General features: G+C 39.9%; 1 protein-coding gene across 1 annotated transcript; it reads left to right on the top strand.

Annotated features, from left to right (window-relative positions):
• The first annotated feature begins 5,733 nt into the window (after positions 1-5,733).
• On the top strand, positions 5,734-19,092 carry opn4xa (opsin 4xa). The gene is made up of 10 exons (XM_034546933.1): positions 5,734-5,841; positions 8,523-8,658; positions 15,295-15,428; positions 15,741-15,944; positions 16,054-16,225; positions 17,072-17,233; positions 17,518-17,625; positions 17,710-17,884; positions 18,342-18,485; positions 18,582-19,092. The coding sequence occupies exons 2-10, from the start codon at positions 8,525-8,527 to the stop codon at positions 18,957-18,959; spliced, it is 1,611 nt and encodes a 536-aa protein (XP_034402824.1). The 5' UTR covers positions 5,734-5,841; positions 8,523-8,524; the 3' UTR covers positions 18,960-19,092.
• The last annotated feature ends 1,699 nt before the right edge of the window (positions 19,093-20,791 follow it).

Genomic DNA, 20,791 nt, shown 5'->3' with positions numbered 1-20,791 from the left:
GTGTGTGTGTGTGTGTGTGTTGCCCTCTGGTGGTTGGAAGCAAGCAGTAAAGCGTACTTCAAATAAAACGAAACATTAGATTACATACATCCAGCAATGATGATATCTATATTTTTCTTGTTTAACTTTTATGAGAAATCAAAATGAGGTTTTACACCGGAAAACTATCTGATATTCCCTCAACAATGTGGACGTGTTTTTAATCGACAAAACCAATGTGTGTATATCACTTGTGCGATGGTAAATTCTGATAAATATACACACACCCGAATCAGGCCACATCCACCATCAAATCCACACATATTAATATGTACAACACCTTTAAACTCTACTGAAGATGGATAAAGAGTAAGACATATAACAGTTTCACAATAGTGTGTGGTCTCACTACTCAAGGATGGGGAAAAGCCTCTCCTAAACCACAGTCTGTTTCATATTGAACACCCAAACCACTCATACTGCCTCCAGATGGTTGGGATGATGACTTGGGGCAGCCCTGGTATTTCTAGCTGTAATAATCATCAATAGAGACTTGAGATGTGCACTGCGTATTATGTAGCATGTGACCACTGCAGTTTAGATAAAGGATAATGCAGAATAAGTGCAGCCGGCTCTTCATTCTTAGTACAAATAAATCAGCATGAAGCATGGATGGAGAACAGGAAAAGGAAGAGGACGTGAAGCAAATGCATCACCAAGAGGAAGCAGCGAGGTGTGTCAAAACAATTTCCAGACTATGAAAGAATAACTGCAAAAGTGTCGGTGTCTTGATTCATCACTGGAAACAATGTCTGATGTGCCGTCATCACCTCGCATTTACTGTAAAGTTTGCTCTTGTATTTAAGTTGCACAATAGTAAACAATAAAACAAATGGCATTTTACAATGTAAAAGTGGCACCTTTCTCTATAAAAAAACACACAAGGACTTCTGAGCTGAATGGACTCCCTTTGGACAGGTTTCAACAACGCTGGACATTAAGCCTCTCGGCAGTACTGATTGCGGGGCTGCTGTATTGGATTGTGTCATATTGCACAGGTGTTATTAAGACATATATGTGGCCATTGTCAAAGACACGTTATGCATCTGGGTAAGCAGAGAATGTATAGTTGAGACTGTAATTGATGTGCAGATTCATTGAACAGTCTAAATTAGTCATCATCAGTGAACGATTTAACACTGTATAATGTGATCTGTCAGTCATCCGGATATAGCTGTATTGTTAAAATACTTAACGACGATGTTTAATGTGAAAGCCATTGAATAAAAAAACAAGTCATTATTGTCTCGGTAAAGCTCTGACGCAGTGCATGGTGTCACTGAGGTGAACTTCATTAATAATCTCTCATTCCTGTGAGTTGCTGTGCCACACTAGCTATAACTAAATCTGTAGTAATCCATAAAGGCAGGTCTGCAGGAGCCCTTAATATAGTTGAGTAGTTGATCCTCTGTGCCATTAGATAATACTTTTCTCCTAATGACGGCCCTGGAGTGTTCCTCTAACCACCCCCTGCCTCACTGTTGCTTATGCTGAGACACTTGCGTAATGTAGAAAAATAATCAATATAACAACATTAAAAATCAACAAGAGCATACTGTGAAGGTGACTAGTCAATCCTTTACCATGTGTCACCTGTTGGGATACTGTATAGGAATTAATCTATCTCTATAATGCCTGAGCGTGGAGTTGCCCACAGCCGGCTATGTGAGGTGAGGTCTTTATCCACTCCAAAGAAAATGGAGCCAGACATGGTCACGCATGAAATGCTAAGGAGATGACAACCGTCAGGGGCCCGTTGATGGGACCACTGCCTACACACAGTTAGCAGAAATTAGTGATTGACATTCAGAAATCGCTGCTACATTTTAGATAAAAAGAGAAAGAAGAAAGGTGGCAATAGAGTCTGGTGATGCAGCTGATTGGAAGTCAAGCCAAGTAACGTACAATACATTATTTTATTGAGATAAATGGAACATGTCGTCAACAAATCCTCATTAGTTCACCATAAGCTGGGCCTAATAAACGATAAGTGTCAAAATGAACTTGAACGGAAATTATCTTTGCATGCAAATCACATGTTGTAAACTTAAATATAATTGAGCCGCATTAATTTAATACATTTAACCTATATAATATGTTGTAAATCACAAAACATATCAGCAAAAGAACAGCTTGCTCAGATACTCTATTTTGAAAGCGTTCCAGCGGACGGTGGAGCCATAATGGAGACCGGATGGAGCTGTAATTGCCATTTCCTGTTGACACGGGGTAATTCTGCCATCACTAAGTGTTTATAAACATCATGGGGTCGCTGCCTAAAGACACCAGGGGACACATTGAATCACCAATTCAAAGTATGCATAATGTACTACAATAAACCCTTTTCTGATCTAAGCACTGTAATCTTGGACTACACTCAAAAGTCAGATACACTTCTTAAATGCTACAGCACTCTATCTTGTAACCAAGTGCATCCATTTAGGGTTCTAGCTCATCCCTGTTTGTGCAACTAAACTGCTGGACATGCAGGGAATTAAACTCACTTTGACCACATATTGACTCAATCTCTGAGGAAGCTTGGCCCAACTGTGAACCTAAAAACTAAACAGAAATGCCCTTTAATCCTTGAAGGAAGCATGTGGGGAAAATAAGGACACACTACACCCTGTCCACCCTGACAGGAAAGGAAGTTGGGGAAGGTGAGGAGATAAAGAGACACACCTTTGAGCAAGAGGTGGGTTCAGCTAACAAAAGCAGCATGGAGGGGAAGAGTGAGAGTAGCTACAGAAAAAGATCTGTTGAATTTTTATTTAGTTTCTGGACGCTGTTGCTCGATAAAGAAAATAGTGAATCATAAAAGAGCAAGTGATCCAAGAACTGACTGGATTCTAAAACTTTCTTGAACAACAGGAGATGTGCTGAACCTTGGAGAAGATGGCACACACAGACAAACACACACACACACACACACACACACACACACACACACACACACACACACACACACACACACACACACTGATCTGGATACATTCAGACGTGAAAGGACATAAGTGACCTCTATATCTGATCTTATTTTTTTGTTACCAGATCTGGTCTCATTCTACCCAGAGTTCACTCCACCTCAGCAAATACCAATTACAAGATACTCAACATTAATTTTATTACAAGTACCAGTAAAATAAATCAGAATTATAAAGGGTCTAAAACCACATTTAGACTATTGGGTAGAGAAACTCTGGGAAACGCCCCTATCTTTAAATCAAATACATTTACAAATAATGTCACAAAATAGTTCATAAAAGAAAAAGCTAAAATGCTGAAACAAATCAAACCATCGTTTGATGTCTGGTCTCAATTTAATGTGCCAGCCTAATTAGCTTATATTCATCCAATTTCTTTCTTTCTTTTTCATACAATCTATATTTGGATTGGCACCTCATTGGCACCTCACTCAGTGCTGCATTTCACAATTACACATAATGGCCTGTTGGAGACCTACAATTACAATGCAAAACAATGGACACTATATGGCCACTGATTGTGATGATTATTATTGTCATTCACTAAGGATGAACATGTTCTCTTGCCATTAAACATATATGTCCTTAAAATGGTTGAGAAACATTGAATTTGACATTCTCTTATTCTATTTTGATTTTGGTCTTAGAGATTTTAGTTGGAGACCGTTTCTGACAAATCAAACTTTTCTCTTTGAGGTTTTCCTGATGCGTGGTGAGATGTTGTGTAACAAATCCCCACAAATCTTCTTCAGTTTTATTCTGTGGACCACTGCTTGTCTCTAAAACCCCTTAAGGGCAGACTAACTCACATAAGCTTTTTTATTGAAGTGTATTTTGCAGAATACATTTGTCCTTTTCACACCTCAGAGGGAGTGAAGGAGGTGACAGACTATTTGACAGTAATTGGATGTGGTGGGGTCACCTCAAGCAAAATATTCAAACCAACAGCACTCTCATCTACTCCAATAGCCTGATGAAAACGGACATTAGGATGCTTTAGTGTATGGTCACTTGAAGACTGTTATCATCCTATTATCCCATTTGGCATACACACCTCTTACTGGTCCACAGGGAAAGTTTTCCCAATGAATTTCGCATTCCTCTGCTCCACACCCCCCACATCAACGACTCTGCCGATCCCAGACTGCCCGAATCCCCGTTTTTGGTTGCTGCCGTTGCAGGTTAGATCCAGCCCTGCTTGCTGCTTGCCACAAACCATCAACATTTACTTAGTAATGATAAAGTTAAATAAAAAAAACAAGTTTTTATTGCCACTTTATTTTCCTTCCTCCAGGCTATGGAAAAGTCAAATAAAGTGGTGTCACAACATGGTTTCCCACACATTTCTTTTTTTCTTGGCCACATCATCTCAGTATTTACTATATCCATAATGTGTATACGCCATTACAGTAGCTATAATATAATAATATGCCCCATCCCCTATGCATAATGCAAAGCAACACCACACAATGACCATACAAATGGAATCGAGTTAACATTGTGGACAATTGACATACTTCCCTCGAAAACCTTCCCTTTTCTGATTAAGCTGAACGCTCTCTTTGTCTGAGCCGTATAAAGAAAACAGTTAAGCCTCGTACCCATGATCCTACAAAGGCCCTCCCAGTGGATCAGCTGGTCATCACAATCCTGTAGTATCACCCAGCAAATGATCGAACAAGGCTTCATCAACAAACAGCGTTGAAAACCAATCAACAACAAAAAAAAGCAAATCATAGCGTCTGCCTCCCTGTGTGAAGATGTCAGAATGTGTATTGTGAAGCTGACTGCTTGGAAAGTAGTGTCTGTTGATGGGTCTGTTTCCCTCATGAGTGCAGTGACCTAGAAACGTTTAAAGGCTTATCCTACTCTTGATGGTATTCAGCCTGAATCTTCATCGGGAAAGCACTGTTTTAAAAGCAGCCGTATTATTATTTTTTCCAGATGCAATGAGGCCAGATTTCAAGGAACACAAGGGGAATCTAAAGGGCGAGAGGAGGTGCAACAGCTGTCTGCTCAGTTGTGCATGAGATGATGAACATTGGGAAGCTTTTATCTGAGGGCTTTTCTCAACATTCACTTTACACAAGAATGAACAGGGAACAAGTCTGATACTCTGTAAGAGGTTCGCTGTAATTCACAAACCAACCAATGGGAAGCAGCAGTAACTAAGCGGTGTCATTTTCTCACATCCCATTCAGCTAGCGACGGCATCTGGGTGCTCGCATGTAATTGTGTCACTGCCAATGCATATTACTGCATGCGCACAGAAAGCAACGCATGTGGAAACTACCTTGCAGAATGCAGACATTTACCTTGATTCATTAGGAGGAAACGGCAATGATGCAAAAATAGTGTTTGAAAGGTTTTTCAAATGTTCTTGCTTAAGGGTATATAAAAGGGTTTATTTATATATATGAATATTATCAGACCAGACTCTTAACACCCTCCCCCCCCACTGGCTTGATCAATGCACTGTGCCATGTGAGAGCTGTGTGTGATGGGTAGCCAGCAGGGGGATGGGTCAATGTGCTGCATGCTGCTCGCTTTAGGTGTGTGTGTGTGTGTGTCTGTGTGTTTCTGTGTATTCTCATACTCTCACCAGCACTGCTCGCAGCAGCAGCAGTTTACTGCAGTGTATGAGAGGATCTTCATCTAACTTGGAGATTAGAGAAGCAGTCATCAGCCTGATCCATTTAAACCTTAAGCGAGCTGCAATTCTACTTGCTTTACGGTGTGTCTGATCCTCTTTGCCAGCCCACTACAAACACAGACGAGCCCTGAAGAGGAAAAGAAGGGGCTTTACTCCCTGGATGAGGTAAAGTAAAACAAAAAATATACAATGACTTGATATTGGAACATCTTATTTTTTTAGGTGGTAGGTTGTATGGGGAAATTCTTCTTTGCATTTTCACCCATCCTTAGTTATTAAGGAGCAGCAAATGATATGCAAATCTGTGGAAAATTAACAATATTAACAAACTTTCTTTGCAAGAAGGTTTGCAAGAAGGTGTTTATTCAATAATTGTATTTTGAGTTTGCAGACAAATCTGTAGTTTTAATACTCTTGCTAAACTACTTTCTATGTTTTTGCTCGTTGTTGATGCATTTCCCCTTTCGTGTGAACACAGTCGTACTAAATCAGAATTGATTTGATTTGTGGGACTTTAGCCGCTTATGAGACAATGAGGTGATTGAGGGTTCATCTGACATGCAAGGCTTCAATGAGCACAGCAAGTGCTCCCTGTTTGGCTCGGACACCCTGCATATCCATGTGTACGATCTATTAAATATATTATCCATTAGTTTTTTTATACCATAACTGCCCAATATCAATACAACATTTGAGGAAGAACACAATGGATTTCTCATGTACATGTATGATGAGTCAGATTCCTCTCTGCTCTGGTGGATTAGGCACATAGTACCATCTCAGCTTTGCATCGTGCACTGTTAAAGTCAACAGCAGGCATGATTTATAGCATGTTTATGTTCTCACACAAATTGTTATGCAATACATGACAGATGTTTTGCAGCATCGTCTGTGGCAGAGAGCACTGTGCCACCTAACCGCGTTTTTTATAATGCAGCTCAGAGGCAAACAGGAAGGAAGGGTAGGATGAGAAATGCAGTTTATTGCATGACTCAAACAAACATAGACATTGTCTCATAATCACAGCCGCAGCTGAGCAATGGTCACATAGGTCGCATGTTGAAGTCAATACAGTCATTTTCATTTTCAGGAACGCCTTGCCCTAATCTCCTTGTTGATATATATTTCTCACTTAAAGCAGTCATTGAGCACCTTTGACAGATTCAAAACAGTTACAGTTCATACATCTTGCCTGCATTATCCATTTTGAAATGCCATGTTCGAGTTAGAGTTATTGGTAAAAAGTAATTCTTTTTTTACTTTTTTGAAAAGCGTTTTTTGTCTGTCCTTAAAAATGACCTCATAAAAACTGTCAACGCCCGTCAGTTCAATAATACTAAGTGAGGATCTCACTCACACTTTCAGCTTCACTGCTCTTCGACTCTTATTGTGATTAATACGCCAATCGATTTCACAGTTTCCAAGGGTTATTCATGTATATTAAAATGCTCTGACTGTCCTAATCCTTCTAATTCTGTCAGATACAAGTTGTTAATTCCAAAAACTAGAATATGAATTCTTAAGTCATAGCCCAAAACATGTTTTCTGAGGTCACAGTTGCGTTGAGCTTTGACCTCAACATTTGAACACATTTCTTCAAGGAGTTCCTGAGGTATCAGGATCATAGAAATGGGACAGACGGACGGACAGATGGGCAAAGGCAACCCCAAGGCAGACACATATAAACTCAGATTTGATAAATCTCAATCTTTATGAAACTATATGCTCCTAGAGCCTCCTTTCTGGTATTTAATCAACATCTAGGTTATAATTGCTGCTTTGAATAGCTAACCAAATAAAATGAGGCGGAATCAAAACATCTATAACCTTTTGTTTCATTTCCACCATCGGATCACTGTAGAAATATGAGTACACCTGGTCTGTCTGCAGACGGTGCAAACATTCTCACGACTTACTTTACTTTTTGATAATGATCCGTTACTTGCAGAGAGAGATTGCCCTATATGTGATAATACATCAGGCCCCTGGTGTGCAAACAGGTCTCGGAGGCAACCTACCGGCAGACAGCCTGACATATACCATCCACACAGCAGAGGCTAAAAAGTGCCCAGGTGTACAGTTTTAAGGCTTTTAGCACTATTCTGTGTGAACGTAGCGTGAGAGCTTTCCCTACACAGCTTTAAAGCCAGACATGACAGACATACTGTCCAGTGGTGGAGGCAGTAGAACAATACTGACTGCTCCTCGGAGCTTACATATACACTGTCCACTGTTGTTAGAGTGCCCAACAGCAACCCCAAAACCCAACATTTCCTGTTTTAAAACTAAACAAAGTTCACAGATGAGTTTCAAAACGGCAAGCTGAGAGGAAATGTGTGGATTTCCTCAGACTTCCTACTGGAAAATAGTGGGCGTGTTCGAAATGTGAGCACTGGACTGGTACACCTCGAAAGCAAACAAAATAGCAACAATGCATCAAAGGTTGAGGGATAGAAAATGTAAAACTGAATGTACTGTATACACTATCATCACAAGGTAATGTTTCAACTTCAACTCAGACTAATTCACATGATTTTGAGCCAAACTAACTCAACTAAATAACATGTTGACCTCTATGAATGAAGACTGTGTTACAGATGCAAGCTGTTTACCCTAACATCTGATTTTATACTCTTGCCCCCAGAGATTTTACTTGCTTATCATGATGAGTACTCTTATATAAGGCTGGGAAGTTTAGTGGGTCAGAGGGAGAGGATCAGGTAAAAGTCACTGGGACATGCTGTATACGAAGAAAAACCCTCTCATGCTGACGCGCTCGCGCGTGTGTGTGTGTGTTTATGTGTGTGTGTGTGTGTGTGTGTATGTGTATGTGCTTGTTCTCACAGAGATGGATGTGGATCACGGATTCTATCGGCCGGTGGACGTCCCGGCCCACGCTCACTACATCGTCGCCTTCTTTGTCTTGGTAATCGGAACTGTGGGTGTTGCTGGAAACGCCTTAGTCATGTACGCCTTTTTCTGGTAAGCGAACGGGTGATGGTGAAGAAAGAGCATGCCTGTCCCTGACCATTTAAGAGTAGCATCATTTGACCAGTTTTGGTTACTCGCCTTTTCTATAGACAAGCATCTACGCAGGAAGAATTTAATCAAAACAAAACTCCTAGTTAACCAGAAAACATTATTTGTAACTCTGCTTTTTAATGATTATTTTTCATTTCATACTGCATCGAGGCTCATGGCCTCATACGACATCATCCCAGAGACTAGTCCTGAAGAAGGAATGGTCCAAATAATTTCTTTGTTCACACTTTTTAATTATAGAACAATTTTTAAATTGTTCTATAATTTAGATTTCATGCGAAGCCTTATTTAGTCCATGTCTCCCACAATATTAATCACACTTTGACTTCGGTTGCTGAGTACATCCTCATGATAAATCTGTTAATGAGGCAGGCTACATTGGTTACATTAGTAAAGAATATTTAACTTGAGTTATCAAGTGAAAATATTGATGGGTTCTAAATAACTGTTTACTCATCATTTTTAAATCTATTAGAAGATCATAGTTGAAATAACATGCCAAAATAACAAAAGATTAAGGTTAAGATTACCATGAATCAGGAGTACCAGGAATGCAGTAGTTTAATGAGAAAAGAGATCAGTAAGATAAAAACAAAAAACACACACAGCACATTCCCATCTGCAGCGTGATAGCAGTCTAGTCAACCAACGCTCATACATTTGGTATCGTAACAAGGCTCAATTAGCATTTCTTATGATTTTTTTGCACATGAACTGGTCTCATGAACAGATTTCTAGGAAGTTGCCACAGTGCTCTACTGTTCAAGTTCCGCTGGAACACCAAAATAACGGAGTTCACAAAAGCTGTTTTGTTTATCAGACACATTAATATCACACATTAAACAGTTCCTTTGGTGGAATATTGCCAGAGGACGAAGAAGGTTCTCACTGTAAAAAAGTTTTAAAAAAAGTGTTATCAACACATAGTACATATGTGTAAAAACGAGTGTTAATCAGAATGGCCTCTTTCAAAGTATTATATTATTGTATATTTTAGAGCATGTTGCTGGTCAAGGTAGAGCTAACTTAAAGTTGTATGATATTACTCATCAGTCATATTATCAATATTACAATATCAACAGCATGTTTGAGATATCTGACTGGATGAAGATCTAATCAAATCTATAATATATCCAATTGAATATGTTCTTGACTTAGGAAGAACAAGCAGAGAGGTCTTCACACACGCCTGCAGGCATTCAATAGGAAGCAGCTCAGTGATTATCTCACTGTACTGGATACATTTAATTCAATTCAATTCAGTTTATATAGCCCAATATCACAAATTACAAATGTGCCTCAGAATCGCTTTACAATCTGTACACATACGACATCCCTGTCCCAGGACCTCACATCGAATCAGGAAAAACTCCCAAAAATAACCTTTCACAGGGAAAAAAGGGAAGAAACCTTCAGGAGAGCAACAGAGGAGGATCCCTCTCCCCGGATGGACAGATGCAATAGATGTCATGTGTACAGAATGAACAGCATTTACAAAGTTACATAAACACATTACATGAATATGACAATGTGTGAATGGAACTCCAATCCATGAAACAGAAGGAGGTAGAGGGGGGGGGGGGGGGGGGGGGGGGGGGGCGCATCAGCAGGGGCAGCGCGAGACCAGCTCACCAGGCATCAGACACCTCCAGGTCCAATGGACCCTATAAAACATGAAGTCAAACGACTCCGGGGAGGAAGCAGACTTAATAAGGTGCAATGGAGAGATGTAAATTCATCCATAAGTAGAGAGAGAATAGGAGATAGGAGGTGCTCAGTGTATCCTAAAACATCCCCCAGCAGCCTATAAGCCTATAGCACAAGGGTGGGCAAACTACGGCCCGCGGCTCCTGCAGCAGAACACGGCAGGTTAAAGAGCGCCGTCACGCTTTCTGCTGCAGGAGAGAGCACGCACACAAACAGCCTGAAAGAGCTGAGCAATAAATGAGCATTAAGAAACATCAATGCTGGTCTGTTGCCGTCATCGTGCTTCAGGAAACTCAAGTCGGGAACGGAGAAGCGTCACCGCGCTGCGTGTCGTGCTTTCTGCTGGCGCCTCAGGCTGCGAGTCCAGCCTGCTGCTCGCTGCTCACGTCCCCCCCCACCCTTCCCCTCACAGGCAAGCTCACGGTAATGTACTTCTTAATGTTCACAATCCTTTGGAATTACGTCGTAAAACGTTAACTTTCGAAGAGTTCTGGTAATTTTAATTTGGCATGTCACTTTCTGTCGCCGATGGGGTTTGTTTAGAGCTGTAAAATTAACAGCTGCATCCAGAGTATTTTTCCTCGGCATAACAACGCACATCAAACCCACAGGACTGCATCGTCCCGGACCAACAACACTGTTCCACTGAAACGATTTCTTTACTTTTTAGTTATTGGCTTTTACTTGTAATTAGGGTCCGAGCGACTGACCCTATTGAAATTGCTAGGATATTTTTGAGCATTGGGAGCATTTCTGGGGTACGTAGACATTTTTAGGCTTGGTGAAAATAGCCATATGATCAAGGAGTCAAATTTTTGCAATTCATAGTTGCTCTCTAGCGCCCCCTAAAATGTTGACCGGCGACGCCCCTCAACCAGAATGTCCGATTGACTTGAAATATTTCACACATGTTCACTTACACCTGCTCTACAAAAAACCCTCTCAGATCCCTAAGGTCCGCCTACTTAGATTTTCCGCCATTTTGAATGTTGTGAAAAACACCTAATTGACTTTCTTAACTACATGCTTGGTTCAAATCAACAAAACCTGATATCAATCAAATCATTGAAGCCAGATGACGTAGAATATGTCAACCGTTCATTTATATCTCATTGTGGTAAGGATCTATGGCCCAATGAACATCTTAGGGGCGTGTATTGTTTTTCAATGCTCATAGCGTCAACACTATTGGGACTAATCACTTTGAAACATTTTTCCTAAGTGTGCATGGCATGCCATAACTTGCAAAATAAATCTTGTGCATTTTAAACACTAGGGGGCGCTACAATAATTCGCCGAAGTTGGCCGTTTTTCGCGTTTTTCACTCGTTTTTGGCACTTTTCGCCGTTATACATTTAACGTTATCTCCCACAAAAATGATCCGATCGACTTCAATCTTCTTTCCAGGATGATCAGAAGGCCATGACCATAATTATTCTGCAAAAAAACGTTGGTTTCATCCATTCTTGTCGTTAAAAATATTCCAATAAAATCCCACTTTCTGTGCTTTGTTATGCTAGAGACTGTTGCTTTAACTAAACCAATCTTTCCAAAGATAATCATGCATGATGCCAGTCAAGCCCTGAACACATTTCCAAGAAAAAACATTCGAAAATTGTCATTGGAACACCAACTAATAAACGCCTGTCTTGATTGTGTGACTTGTGTGTTCAAATCCAGGCCAGGCCAACATTTTTCATCACTTTTTTTATTACCTTTAATTTACATGACAGACACGTGATGCATGTGTCTGTTCACATTCTCAAAGCGCCCCTACTGGCCAAAACAAATAAGCCTGAAAATGCATCAGATTCACATGAAAATTACACAACATGGTCTACACTTCCCCAAACTCGCCGTGCTTGTTACAAGTCGTGGCCTGAGGATATCGACAAGCCATAAAAGAGGAGCTTGATAACTGAAGGCTCGGGCTCCCATCCTAATGTTGAAGACTCTAGGAACCACGAGTAGCCCCACATTTAATGAGCGCAGCATAAATCAATGCATGCATTCAATGATTCAGTCAGCTTCTTCCTTATTTACATACAGCCAACACTGTGCTATAGTTCCACCAAAACCACATAGAGGGCAGTTAAGCTTAAATAACAGTAGTGCAACTCAGGATAATCCAATCAACTACTGTACCACTCATCTAGGTCAAAATCGCTCCATGTCTCTCATTTATTAATTATGTTGACTTCCAGTGACATACAGGGTGACGCAACAATAAAATATCTTCGCTGTCTCCAAAAAACAACCTGAAGAACAGAGCTGCCTTACTCTTCTTTTGTGATGATGTGTCTGACTTATTATTCAACACCTTGGTATTGTGTTTATACAGATTAAAGCACCAGTCTGCCAACTAATGTAATTATAGAAAAACTACTTTTTACACAATTTTAATGAAAGTAATTGAAATAAAAACATAGCTAAAATGATAGCACAATGTGAATGTTACACGCAGTATATACACTCTGATTATATAGTATTCCACTGAATGCAATGGCTTCACAGGGCCAAGAGTTTGATAAAATCCCGGGGCTGACATGTTTTCTGCATTAAGGTCCAAACTCCAGGGACACGCATCTTTTTCAAATGTCTTATCACTCGATCTCCAGTCCAGCCACACTTCAGTGTACATACCCACTCACCTGAATGGAAACATGTGGAATATTTACCCGTTTTGGATCTCAGGTTTAGATATCTAGGACAAGGGACCATATGGTATCATTGTTTTCAGTTGGAACACATATTCATCCACCATATGTGTCCCATACTGTCTAAAGGGCCTTTTATGTCATGGTAAAAAATATATATAATGTAATATGTTCATGCTAATTCCCAGATGGAAGACATCAAAAGCTGTTCATGTTCAGAAGCTTGCATGTACAAAAGGTTCATCTCAATTTAGGTGATCTTGAGAATTCCCAAATTACCCTTCACAGGCTGGCACTGTTTCAGGGAGCTTGTTTCAATGTAACAAAGGGATCATCTATGATTTACAGATTGTTGCTAAAAAGCAAGCTGAGGTGTACAGTGAGTGACGGCATGCTAACGGCATGCTAACAACATGCTAACAGAAGGTACTCAAGTACCTTCAAGTATGGATTTAATGTGCATTTGTTTTGGTTGCATTTTGTGTTTGTTTCTCTCTCGGACAGAATTGATTTGAGGAAGTGTTGATATCGCGGTAAAAAAGCATGAACATTTAAATTAAGTCAAAATGTGTGATGTTTGCCCTCGATGGACTGGCGGCCTGTCCAGGGTGTCCCCTGCCTTCGCCCTATGTCAGCTGGGATAGGCTCCAGCGCCCCCGCGACCCTAATGAGGATAAGCGGTATTGAAAATGGATGGATGGATGGATGTGTGATGTTACAGTGCAATTCAACTTTCCTTCTGAACTTGTTGACAAGCTTTGATTTTTTTTTTTTACAGAGAAAAAAAGAAGGAAAAAAAACAAGAAATAAAGGGCTGCTTTGTTCTGCGAGATTTAACGTGTTGTGTGGGTTAGGTGGGTTCATTTGGGAGACAAATACAGACCATAGAAATCCCTTTGCTGCCTCTACCTGCACCCGCTCAGGAATTAGGCTACAGAAGCTTGTGTTGAAGTCAATGTGAATATACTGACAATACTGCCTTGATTTAATGGGTATTCTTGAGGCTTTTGGCTCCCAAAGCTTTTACTTTTAATCAACAATAAATTCATATTCATGTAATTGATTATAATGTAGCTCATAGGGAAATTAATAGGCTTATACAATATATAATATGCATCACATGAATAATAATATGCAGTACCTGCAGTATTCTGACAAATGATAGACATCATTGAAGATAATTATTTGTGTTATTATGTATTATTGTTGTACACATGTAAAGGCAGGGGTTAACTCAAGCCTTCCTTATAAAGGCCCAGGGTGAACAATAGCGACAGATCTTACAACCAATCTCATGTGAGTTGTCTTTTTTCATAGAAAAGTTTGTTCTGGTCTATTTATAGCACAGGTGACTGGTTATAAAGTTTTCGCTTGCCACAATGAGTCAACAGGGGAGTCCACTACATTGGATTATCTCCCTCCATTCTATGTGCACAATACAGTTTTAGTTCACATATGATCTAGGGATCATATCCCTCTGGTAAGAGTTGCAATTATCCTTTGTCTCTTACTTGCTTTAGGAGAGTAAAAGTACGTAAGTATTTACTTATGATTGAAAGGGTGTAGTATGGATGTTCCATTGTTATTGATTTCCCCCTCATGCCTTTGTTGTGTTAAGGGAGGCGGAATTAAGTTTAGAAAAATGAGGATTTGAGTTATTGGAAAGGTTTTGCATTGGGCAGGGTATGAATCTCTATCCCTCCACATGTTGGTGCATGGCACTGGAAAAATGTAATTTAATAAGCAACCTTTCAAAACCACAATACTCTCATTGTAATGAAACCTTCCTCTTGATTTTAATTCACAGCCAGACATTTTAACAAATATTGAATACAATTAGAACATTTATCTTAACATAGTGTGGTTTAGTTACAAAATAGAATAATTGCATTAGTTTGATATCTGGGAATAAAGATGTTAAGTAGTACATAGTAGTATGGAGCAAACTGCGTTGATAATAAAAAGTGTGCATGTATCCGGATGTGGATGATTTCTAATAACAACTAATTTGATTTTGGAGGTGTTTCAAGAGGTAGTGGATATACTACAAACTGAACACATAAAACATGTTTATGGGGTTTAAAAGCTGTGTGTTTAGACTATGATTGTGTTAATCAATTCTGGAAAAATACGACAATGTGGGTGACAATAACAACGTCATATTGTCTTGTGGGGTATTTAATTCAAGACTTTTCAATTCTCTGTGTTTCAGCAACAAGAAGCTACGGACTCCACCCAACCTTTTCATCATGAACCTGGCAGTCAGTGACTTCCTCATGGCAATTACCCAGTCACCCATCTTCTTTGTTAACTGCCTTTACAAGGGGTGGATTTTTGGTGAAACAGGTATTTTTTGAACATTCAATTAAATAGTATGCACTCCAAAAATAGCTATTTTTTATACTCTCAGAATATGCGTTAGAATCGGTGCCTGCTGTTAATATGTTTAGTCACAACAAATGTATGTTAAAAGGATAATAGCATTTAAATCTAGGAGCATTTAGTTTTAGTCCTTTTAACCTGAAACCAATGAATAAATAGTGTGAACTGCAATTCGAAGACCTGACTATTTATATTACTTATCTCATTTAATACATCCAATCACAGGGGAAAAAAAACATATGAATGAAATACTTCTGTCTTTCCTGTCCTCCACAGGCTGTAAAATATACGCCTTCTGTGGAGCTTTATTTGGAATCACCTCCATGATAAACCTTCTGGCCATCTCTCTAGACCGCTACATTGTCATCACCAAGCCTCTGCAGGCCATTCAGTGGACCTCCAAGAAACGCACGTGCTTCATCATTGCCCTGGTCTGGCTGTACTCTCTAGCCTGGAGCCTTGCACCCCTTTTGGGGTGGAGTAAGTAACTTCATTTGTCACCCCCAACTCTTTTTATTCAACTACCCCTCTGTTTATACTTTTGACCTTACACTTTGGTCATATCCGTCTTTGTCATTTTTACCTCAAGGTTCGTACATACCAGAGGGCTTGATGACCTCATGCACATGGGACTATGTGACTTCTACTCCAGCCAATAAAAGTTATACTTTGATGCTATGCTGCTTTGTATTCTTCATCCCTCTGGGCATTATATCCTATTGTTATCTGTGCATGTTCCTGGCTATCCGCCATGCAAGCAGGTGAATGAATTATAGGTGAATATGCAGCACTTTCATGCACTAAACACATCGGAAATAATTGAAATGCTGACATTAAAAGCAAGTCTACTCATTAACTGTATAAAACAATATCATACCATTGCAGTGACTATAGCTTCCCTCTACTGTCACATCTTCACGTCAACAATCTCCTGAAATGTGTTTCAGAAGAGGCTTGACATTGCTGCAATGCAATTTCTTAACTTCTTAACACAAGCATGTTACATTATATTGTGATGTTGGCATCCGTCACCCTATTTCTTAACTTTTTATATATTATCTATGTGCGTGTGTGTATATGTGTCTGTTTTTCAGATATATCAGTAGCCATACACATTAGCCAATTCCCCCCTTAGGGGTAGCATCCAAGACTTTGCTGGGGGACACAACCACATTACTGTAGCTTTTAGTATTTAAGGTAAAAACTCTGGAGGCCACGTCCCTCAAAGGAGTTTGTATACCTCTAAGAATTATCTTGTTACTGTCCAGTTTTGGTACATCAGCTTCTTATTTCATCCTTATGATGTGGAAATTGATCATGTTTGCCATCTGAGGGTATTCTAGTCCTCTTAAAAGGAGTAACAAATATATATATATTTAAGTGAGCAAATAAGACAAATTGGATGTACCCCGTGTCTGTTGCATGCCTGTCCTGTTTGTTGCCTTGTCTGCTTGGCCGTGCCTCACTTTGTCTGTATTTGGATCCACAGTCATGCATACATACAAACACTAGACATTTATTTTTTATTAATTCAACCTCTGAATAGACATATATGTTGACGACAACATTCTTTTATTCCTCCTCTCTGTCCTGTATTCCTTCCACAGAGATGTGGAGAAGTTTGGGTACCAGGTGAGGAAGTCAACCCTGATCCAACAGCAGTCCATCAAGACTGAATGGAAGCTGGCCAAGATTGCCTTTGTGGTCATCATAGTGTTTGTGCTTTCTTGGTCGCCCTATGCATGTGTCACCCTCATCGCCTGGGCTGGGTAAATATACAGCATGACAAGGGCTTCTCATGATCCAATAATGTTGTTCTCATAGTCTAACACTTTGTTGTGTATAGACAGTTGCGTAGATTCAGCCATTAAACAAATAGGATGCTTGGTTGCACTTCATCTCAGCCATAAAACATTTACACCACCCCTTGTAGAATATCATTACAGTATATTGGGCATGATGAAGGGCTATGCAATGGGGTCAAACGACAGTACGAGTATCATTACAGGTGATATACAGTTTGACTCTTTACAAACCACCTTAAACCTTTCAGATATGCAAACGTCCTCAGTCCCTATTCCAAAGCTGTCCCTGCTGTTATAGCCAAGGCATCGGCCATCTATAATCCTTTCATCTACGCCATCATTCACTCTAAATACAGGTGAGTGTAGTCATCCAACTTATCCGTAACCTAAGCTTGAAAAGAGTATAGACATTTTGCTGAGAGATCATTATTTTTCAATAGGGATACCATGGCAGAAAATGTTCCCTGTCTCCACTTCCTCGCCCAGGCCCAGAGGAAGAAGTGCGTCTCAGTGTCTCACAGCGAGTCCTCCTTCAGGGACTTGACGCTGAGCAGACAGTCATCAGTCTCCAAAACCAAGTTCCATAGAGTTTCCTCCATGTCTACGACAGACACAGTGAGTGTGGCTTCGGCACTAGTTTTTAAAGAGTAGAAGCAAACGCAACGACAAGCAGCACAATCAGTGGCGTGCTTACAGAAATCAATAGTTGCCTTTTGGCCAATAAAGGTCACAAGAAATCTTTGTTATACAGTGTGGATTTTAAATGACTACGAACTGTATACATTCGTAACATAAACTTTTTCACCTTGCACCTCTTTTTCGAGAGTTGCAAGGTGCCACCTGCCCTTCAGGACCAACTAACATTCATTCACACACCGTAGGCACAACTACGGGAGCATAAGAGACACCATGAAAGAGTGGCCACATTTGTTTTTTAATCAGAATGACATAAATCAGTTTGTTGTTGTTTTCTTGTACCACATTTACAAGGCAGGTGTGTGTGTGTGATACAGAGTCACCGTATTAAATGCTTACCTTGACTTACATGTATGTATGTGCATGTCCCTTGCAGCAGGTTTGGAGTGATGTGGATCTGGACTCCATCGATCAGAGCGATCGTGTGAGGTCCAACTATTCCCTTGGAGCTCTGAGGGACAGAGAGCACAAGTCACTGGCTAAGCAGACCAAGGAAAAGGAAAGCCAAAGCCAGGAACAGGTGGGATAGGTGCTCATCATTATACTTCTAATACACTCGGAGTCAAAATAATGTATTCATAAAGGGCTTTGTTATTTTTGATTACTTCTGCTGTAGATCCACATCCCACAGCGAGGCTCATTGAACAGAAGTGACCCCGCCCTGTCGTCTGAGTGTGTCAACACAGTAATGCCCCCGGCCGTGGGGAGGAGAAGGAAGGAGAACCCTACAAGTTGGAATAGAGAGAAAAAACGGGAAGCGGAGAAAGATGAACATGAAGAGGAGAAGGAGCCGCAGGTCCTCATCCGGCCAGACTCTCTGGACAGTATTGTGTGTGTGCACTCCCAAGCCATCATCAGACCCGAGCAGAAGAACTACAGCTATTGTGAGGAAAAACAAAGCACACACAGCAGACCGAGAGAACTGTTGCTGAGTTTACAACCTCTGGACTGTTCTGCTCAGGAGCTTGAGTCCGTGCAAAGATTTCTCAGCTAAATGTTACGTGTGACTGCGTCGCGCATCAAGTAAACGAGTTTGTTTTCATTGTTCAAGAAGGAGGTATCTTTTAAAGCAGCTGACACAACTTTTATCTCAACTGTTTAGCAATGCAGTGCAACCAGAAACATTTGTTTGTAAGTTGTTGTGCAATTTGTCTACTTAACTGTTTTAATTATTAATCTTGAGGCACACCTTTCCTTTTCAGGCTTGCTGTTAACATACAAAATAATACCAACTCTTGTTTTTGGTAAAGGCAGGTCGTCAGTACGATCGACGCTGTCACAGTGACGCAAAGGAATATCTTACAAATGGAGCCAAATCTAAGATGACCTTTAAGAAGTTCAGGATAGTGCGCACTTAAATAAGCCTAAAATCAACCGTATACAGAGAACTAATTAAAGGCCAACCATATTTATTATCTACTTGTTGCTGAGAGACCAAAGTGTGTCTCTTTTTAGTGTTTCTTGTTTATTTTGTGACTAGAATGAATGCCATGTCTATAATGCATATTGCCTCCATATGTGAATGTGCCGTATCATGAGTTCAGGCACCATAGAAACGCTTTACAATACCAAACATTTCATTCACTGCAGCTACTTTGGAAATAATGTCATATATTTGATATATAGCCTGAGTCATAGTACATGTTGGCTACCAGCTGTAGCAAGTCACAAAGACACCTGATGTATCATATCCTCATGTAGTAATACAGCTGCATGTTCCTAGGAACAGAAGTGGCACAGCAACAATCACTGACATTGTTCCATTCTCGAATATTGCATATTTGTTGCCCATGGTGCTATCGTTAAATCTTAAACTAGAATGGTTAACCCTATGTGTATTTGTTGTGGGAAATAAACCTTTCAACACATGTTTTTGGCCCTTAGAGCTCGTATATAAAACTCTAGAAATTAATTGTTTTTATAAATGGTATCATACAACTTCATCATGGAACATAAAAGACCATGCACTTTCTTTCACTTTACTCAAAAGTGTAATGTACATTAATAATTCCATTATACAACTTCAGAAAAATGTCTTTATAACTTGCTGCAGCTATGAAATCAAGACAATATTAATTAAATTAAATTAAATCAATTTACCAGTAGTGTTATTATGAAGCAGTATGTTTAACAAGTTACACATAATAAACAGTGTTATGCATAGATATGAACATTTCAATGGAGTCTATGCATAATGTTTTATATTATACCACATATGTCATTGACATGATCTTCCAGAAGTATTATTTGTCATATGTGATAGCTCACGGAACAAATATGGTATGTAGGTACACATATTTGTAAATCCACACAGAAGTGCTGCCAGAAGGCAGATGGAGGTGGATCTATTTTCCTCTATTTATGTTTTTAACCCACCCAATCCCATTAATTTTCAAACAGTTTATACCGTAGAGCAGCAAGTGGAAATAGGCAAGGCAAGTTTATTTATAGAGCACAATTCGTACACAAGGCAATTCAAAGTGCTTTACAGCTACATAAAATTACAAAGACAAATAAAATCATTCCATAAAAACATAAAAATAATCATTAATTAATTATATTAAAAGCGAAGAGTGCATATAAAATACTTTCAGTTGTCAAATAGAACCGTTTTCAGCCTGGATTTAAACATTGTCAGAGTTGAGGCCTGTCTCACATCTTCTGGAAGACTGTTCCTGATTTTATTATAAAAGTGAAACGCAGCCTCCCCGTGTTTAGTCCTGACTCTGGGCACCAGCAGGAGACCACTCCCTGAGCTTCTCAGAGCCCGAGATGGTTCATATGGCTCTAACATGTCACACATGTACGTTGGTGCTAGACCATGAA

This window comes from Cyclopterus lumpus, chromosome 12, assembly GCF_009769545.1.
Source record: "Cyclopterus lumpus isolate fCycLum1 chromosome 12, fCycLum1.pri, whole genome shotgun sequence".
Classification (NCBI taxonomy): Eukaryota; Metazoa; Chordata; class Actinopteri; order Perciformes; family Cyclopteridae; genus Cyclopterus; species Cyclopterus lumpus.
Note: the sequence above shows the minus strand (reverse complement) of the source record. Positions and strands in the feature narration are given on the sequence as shown.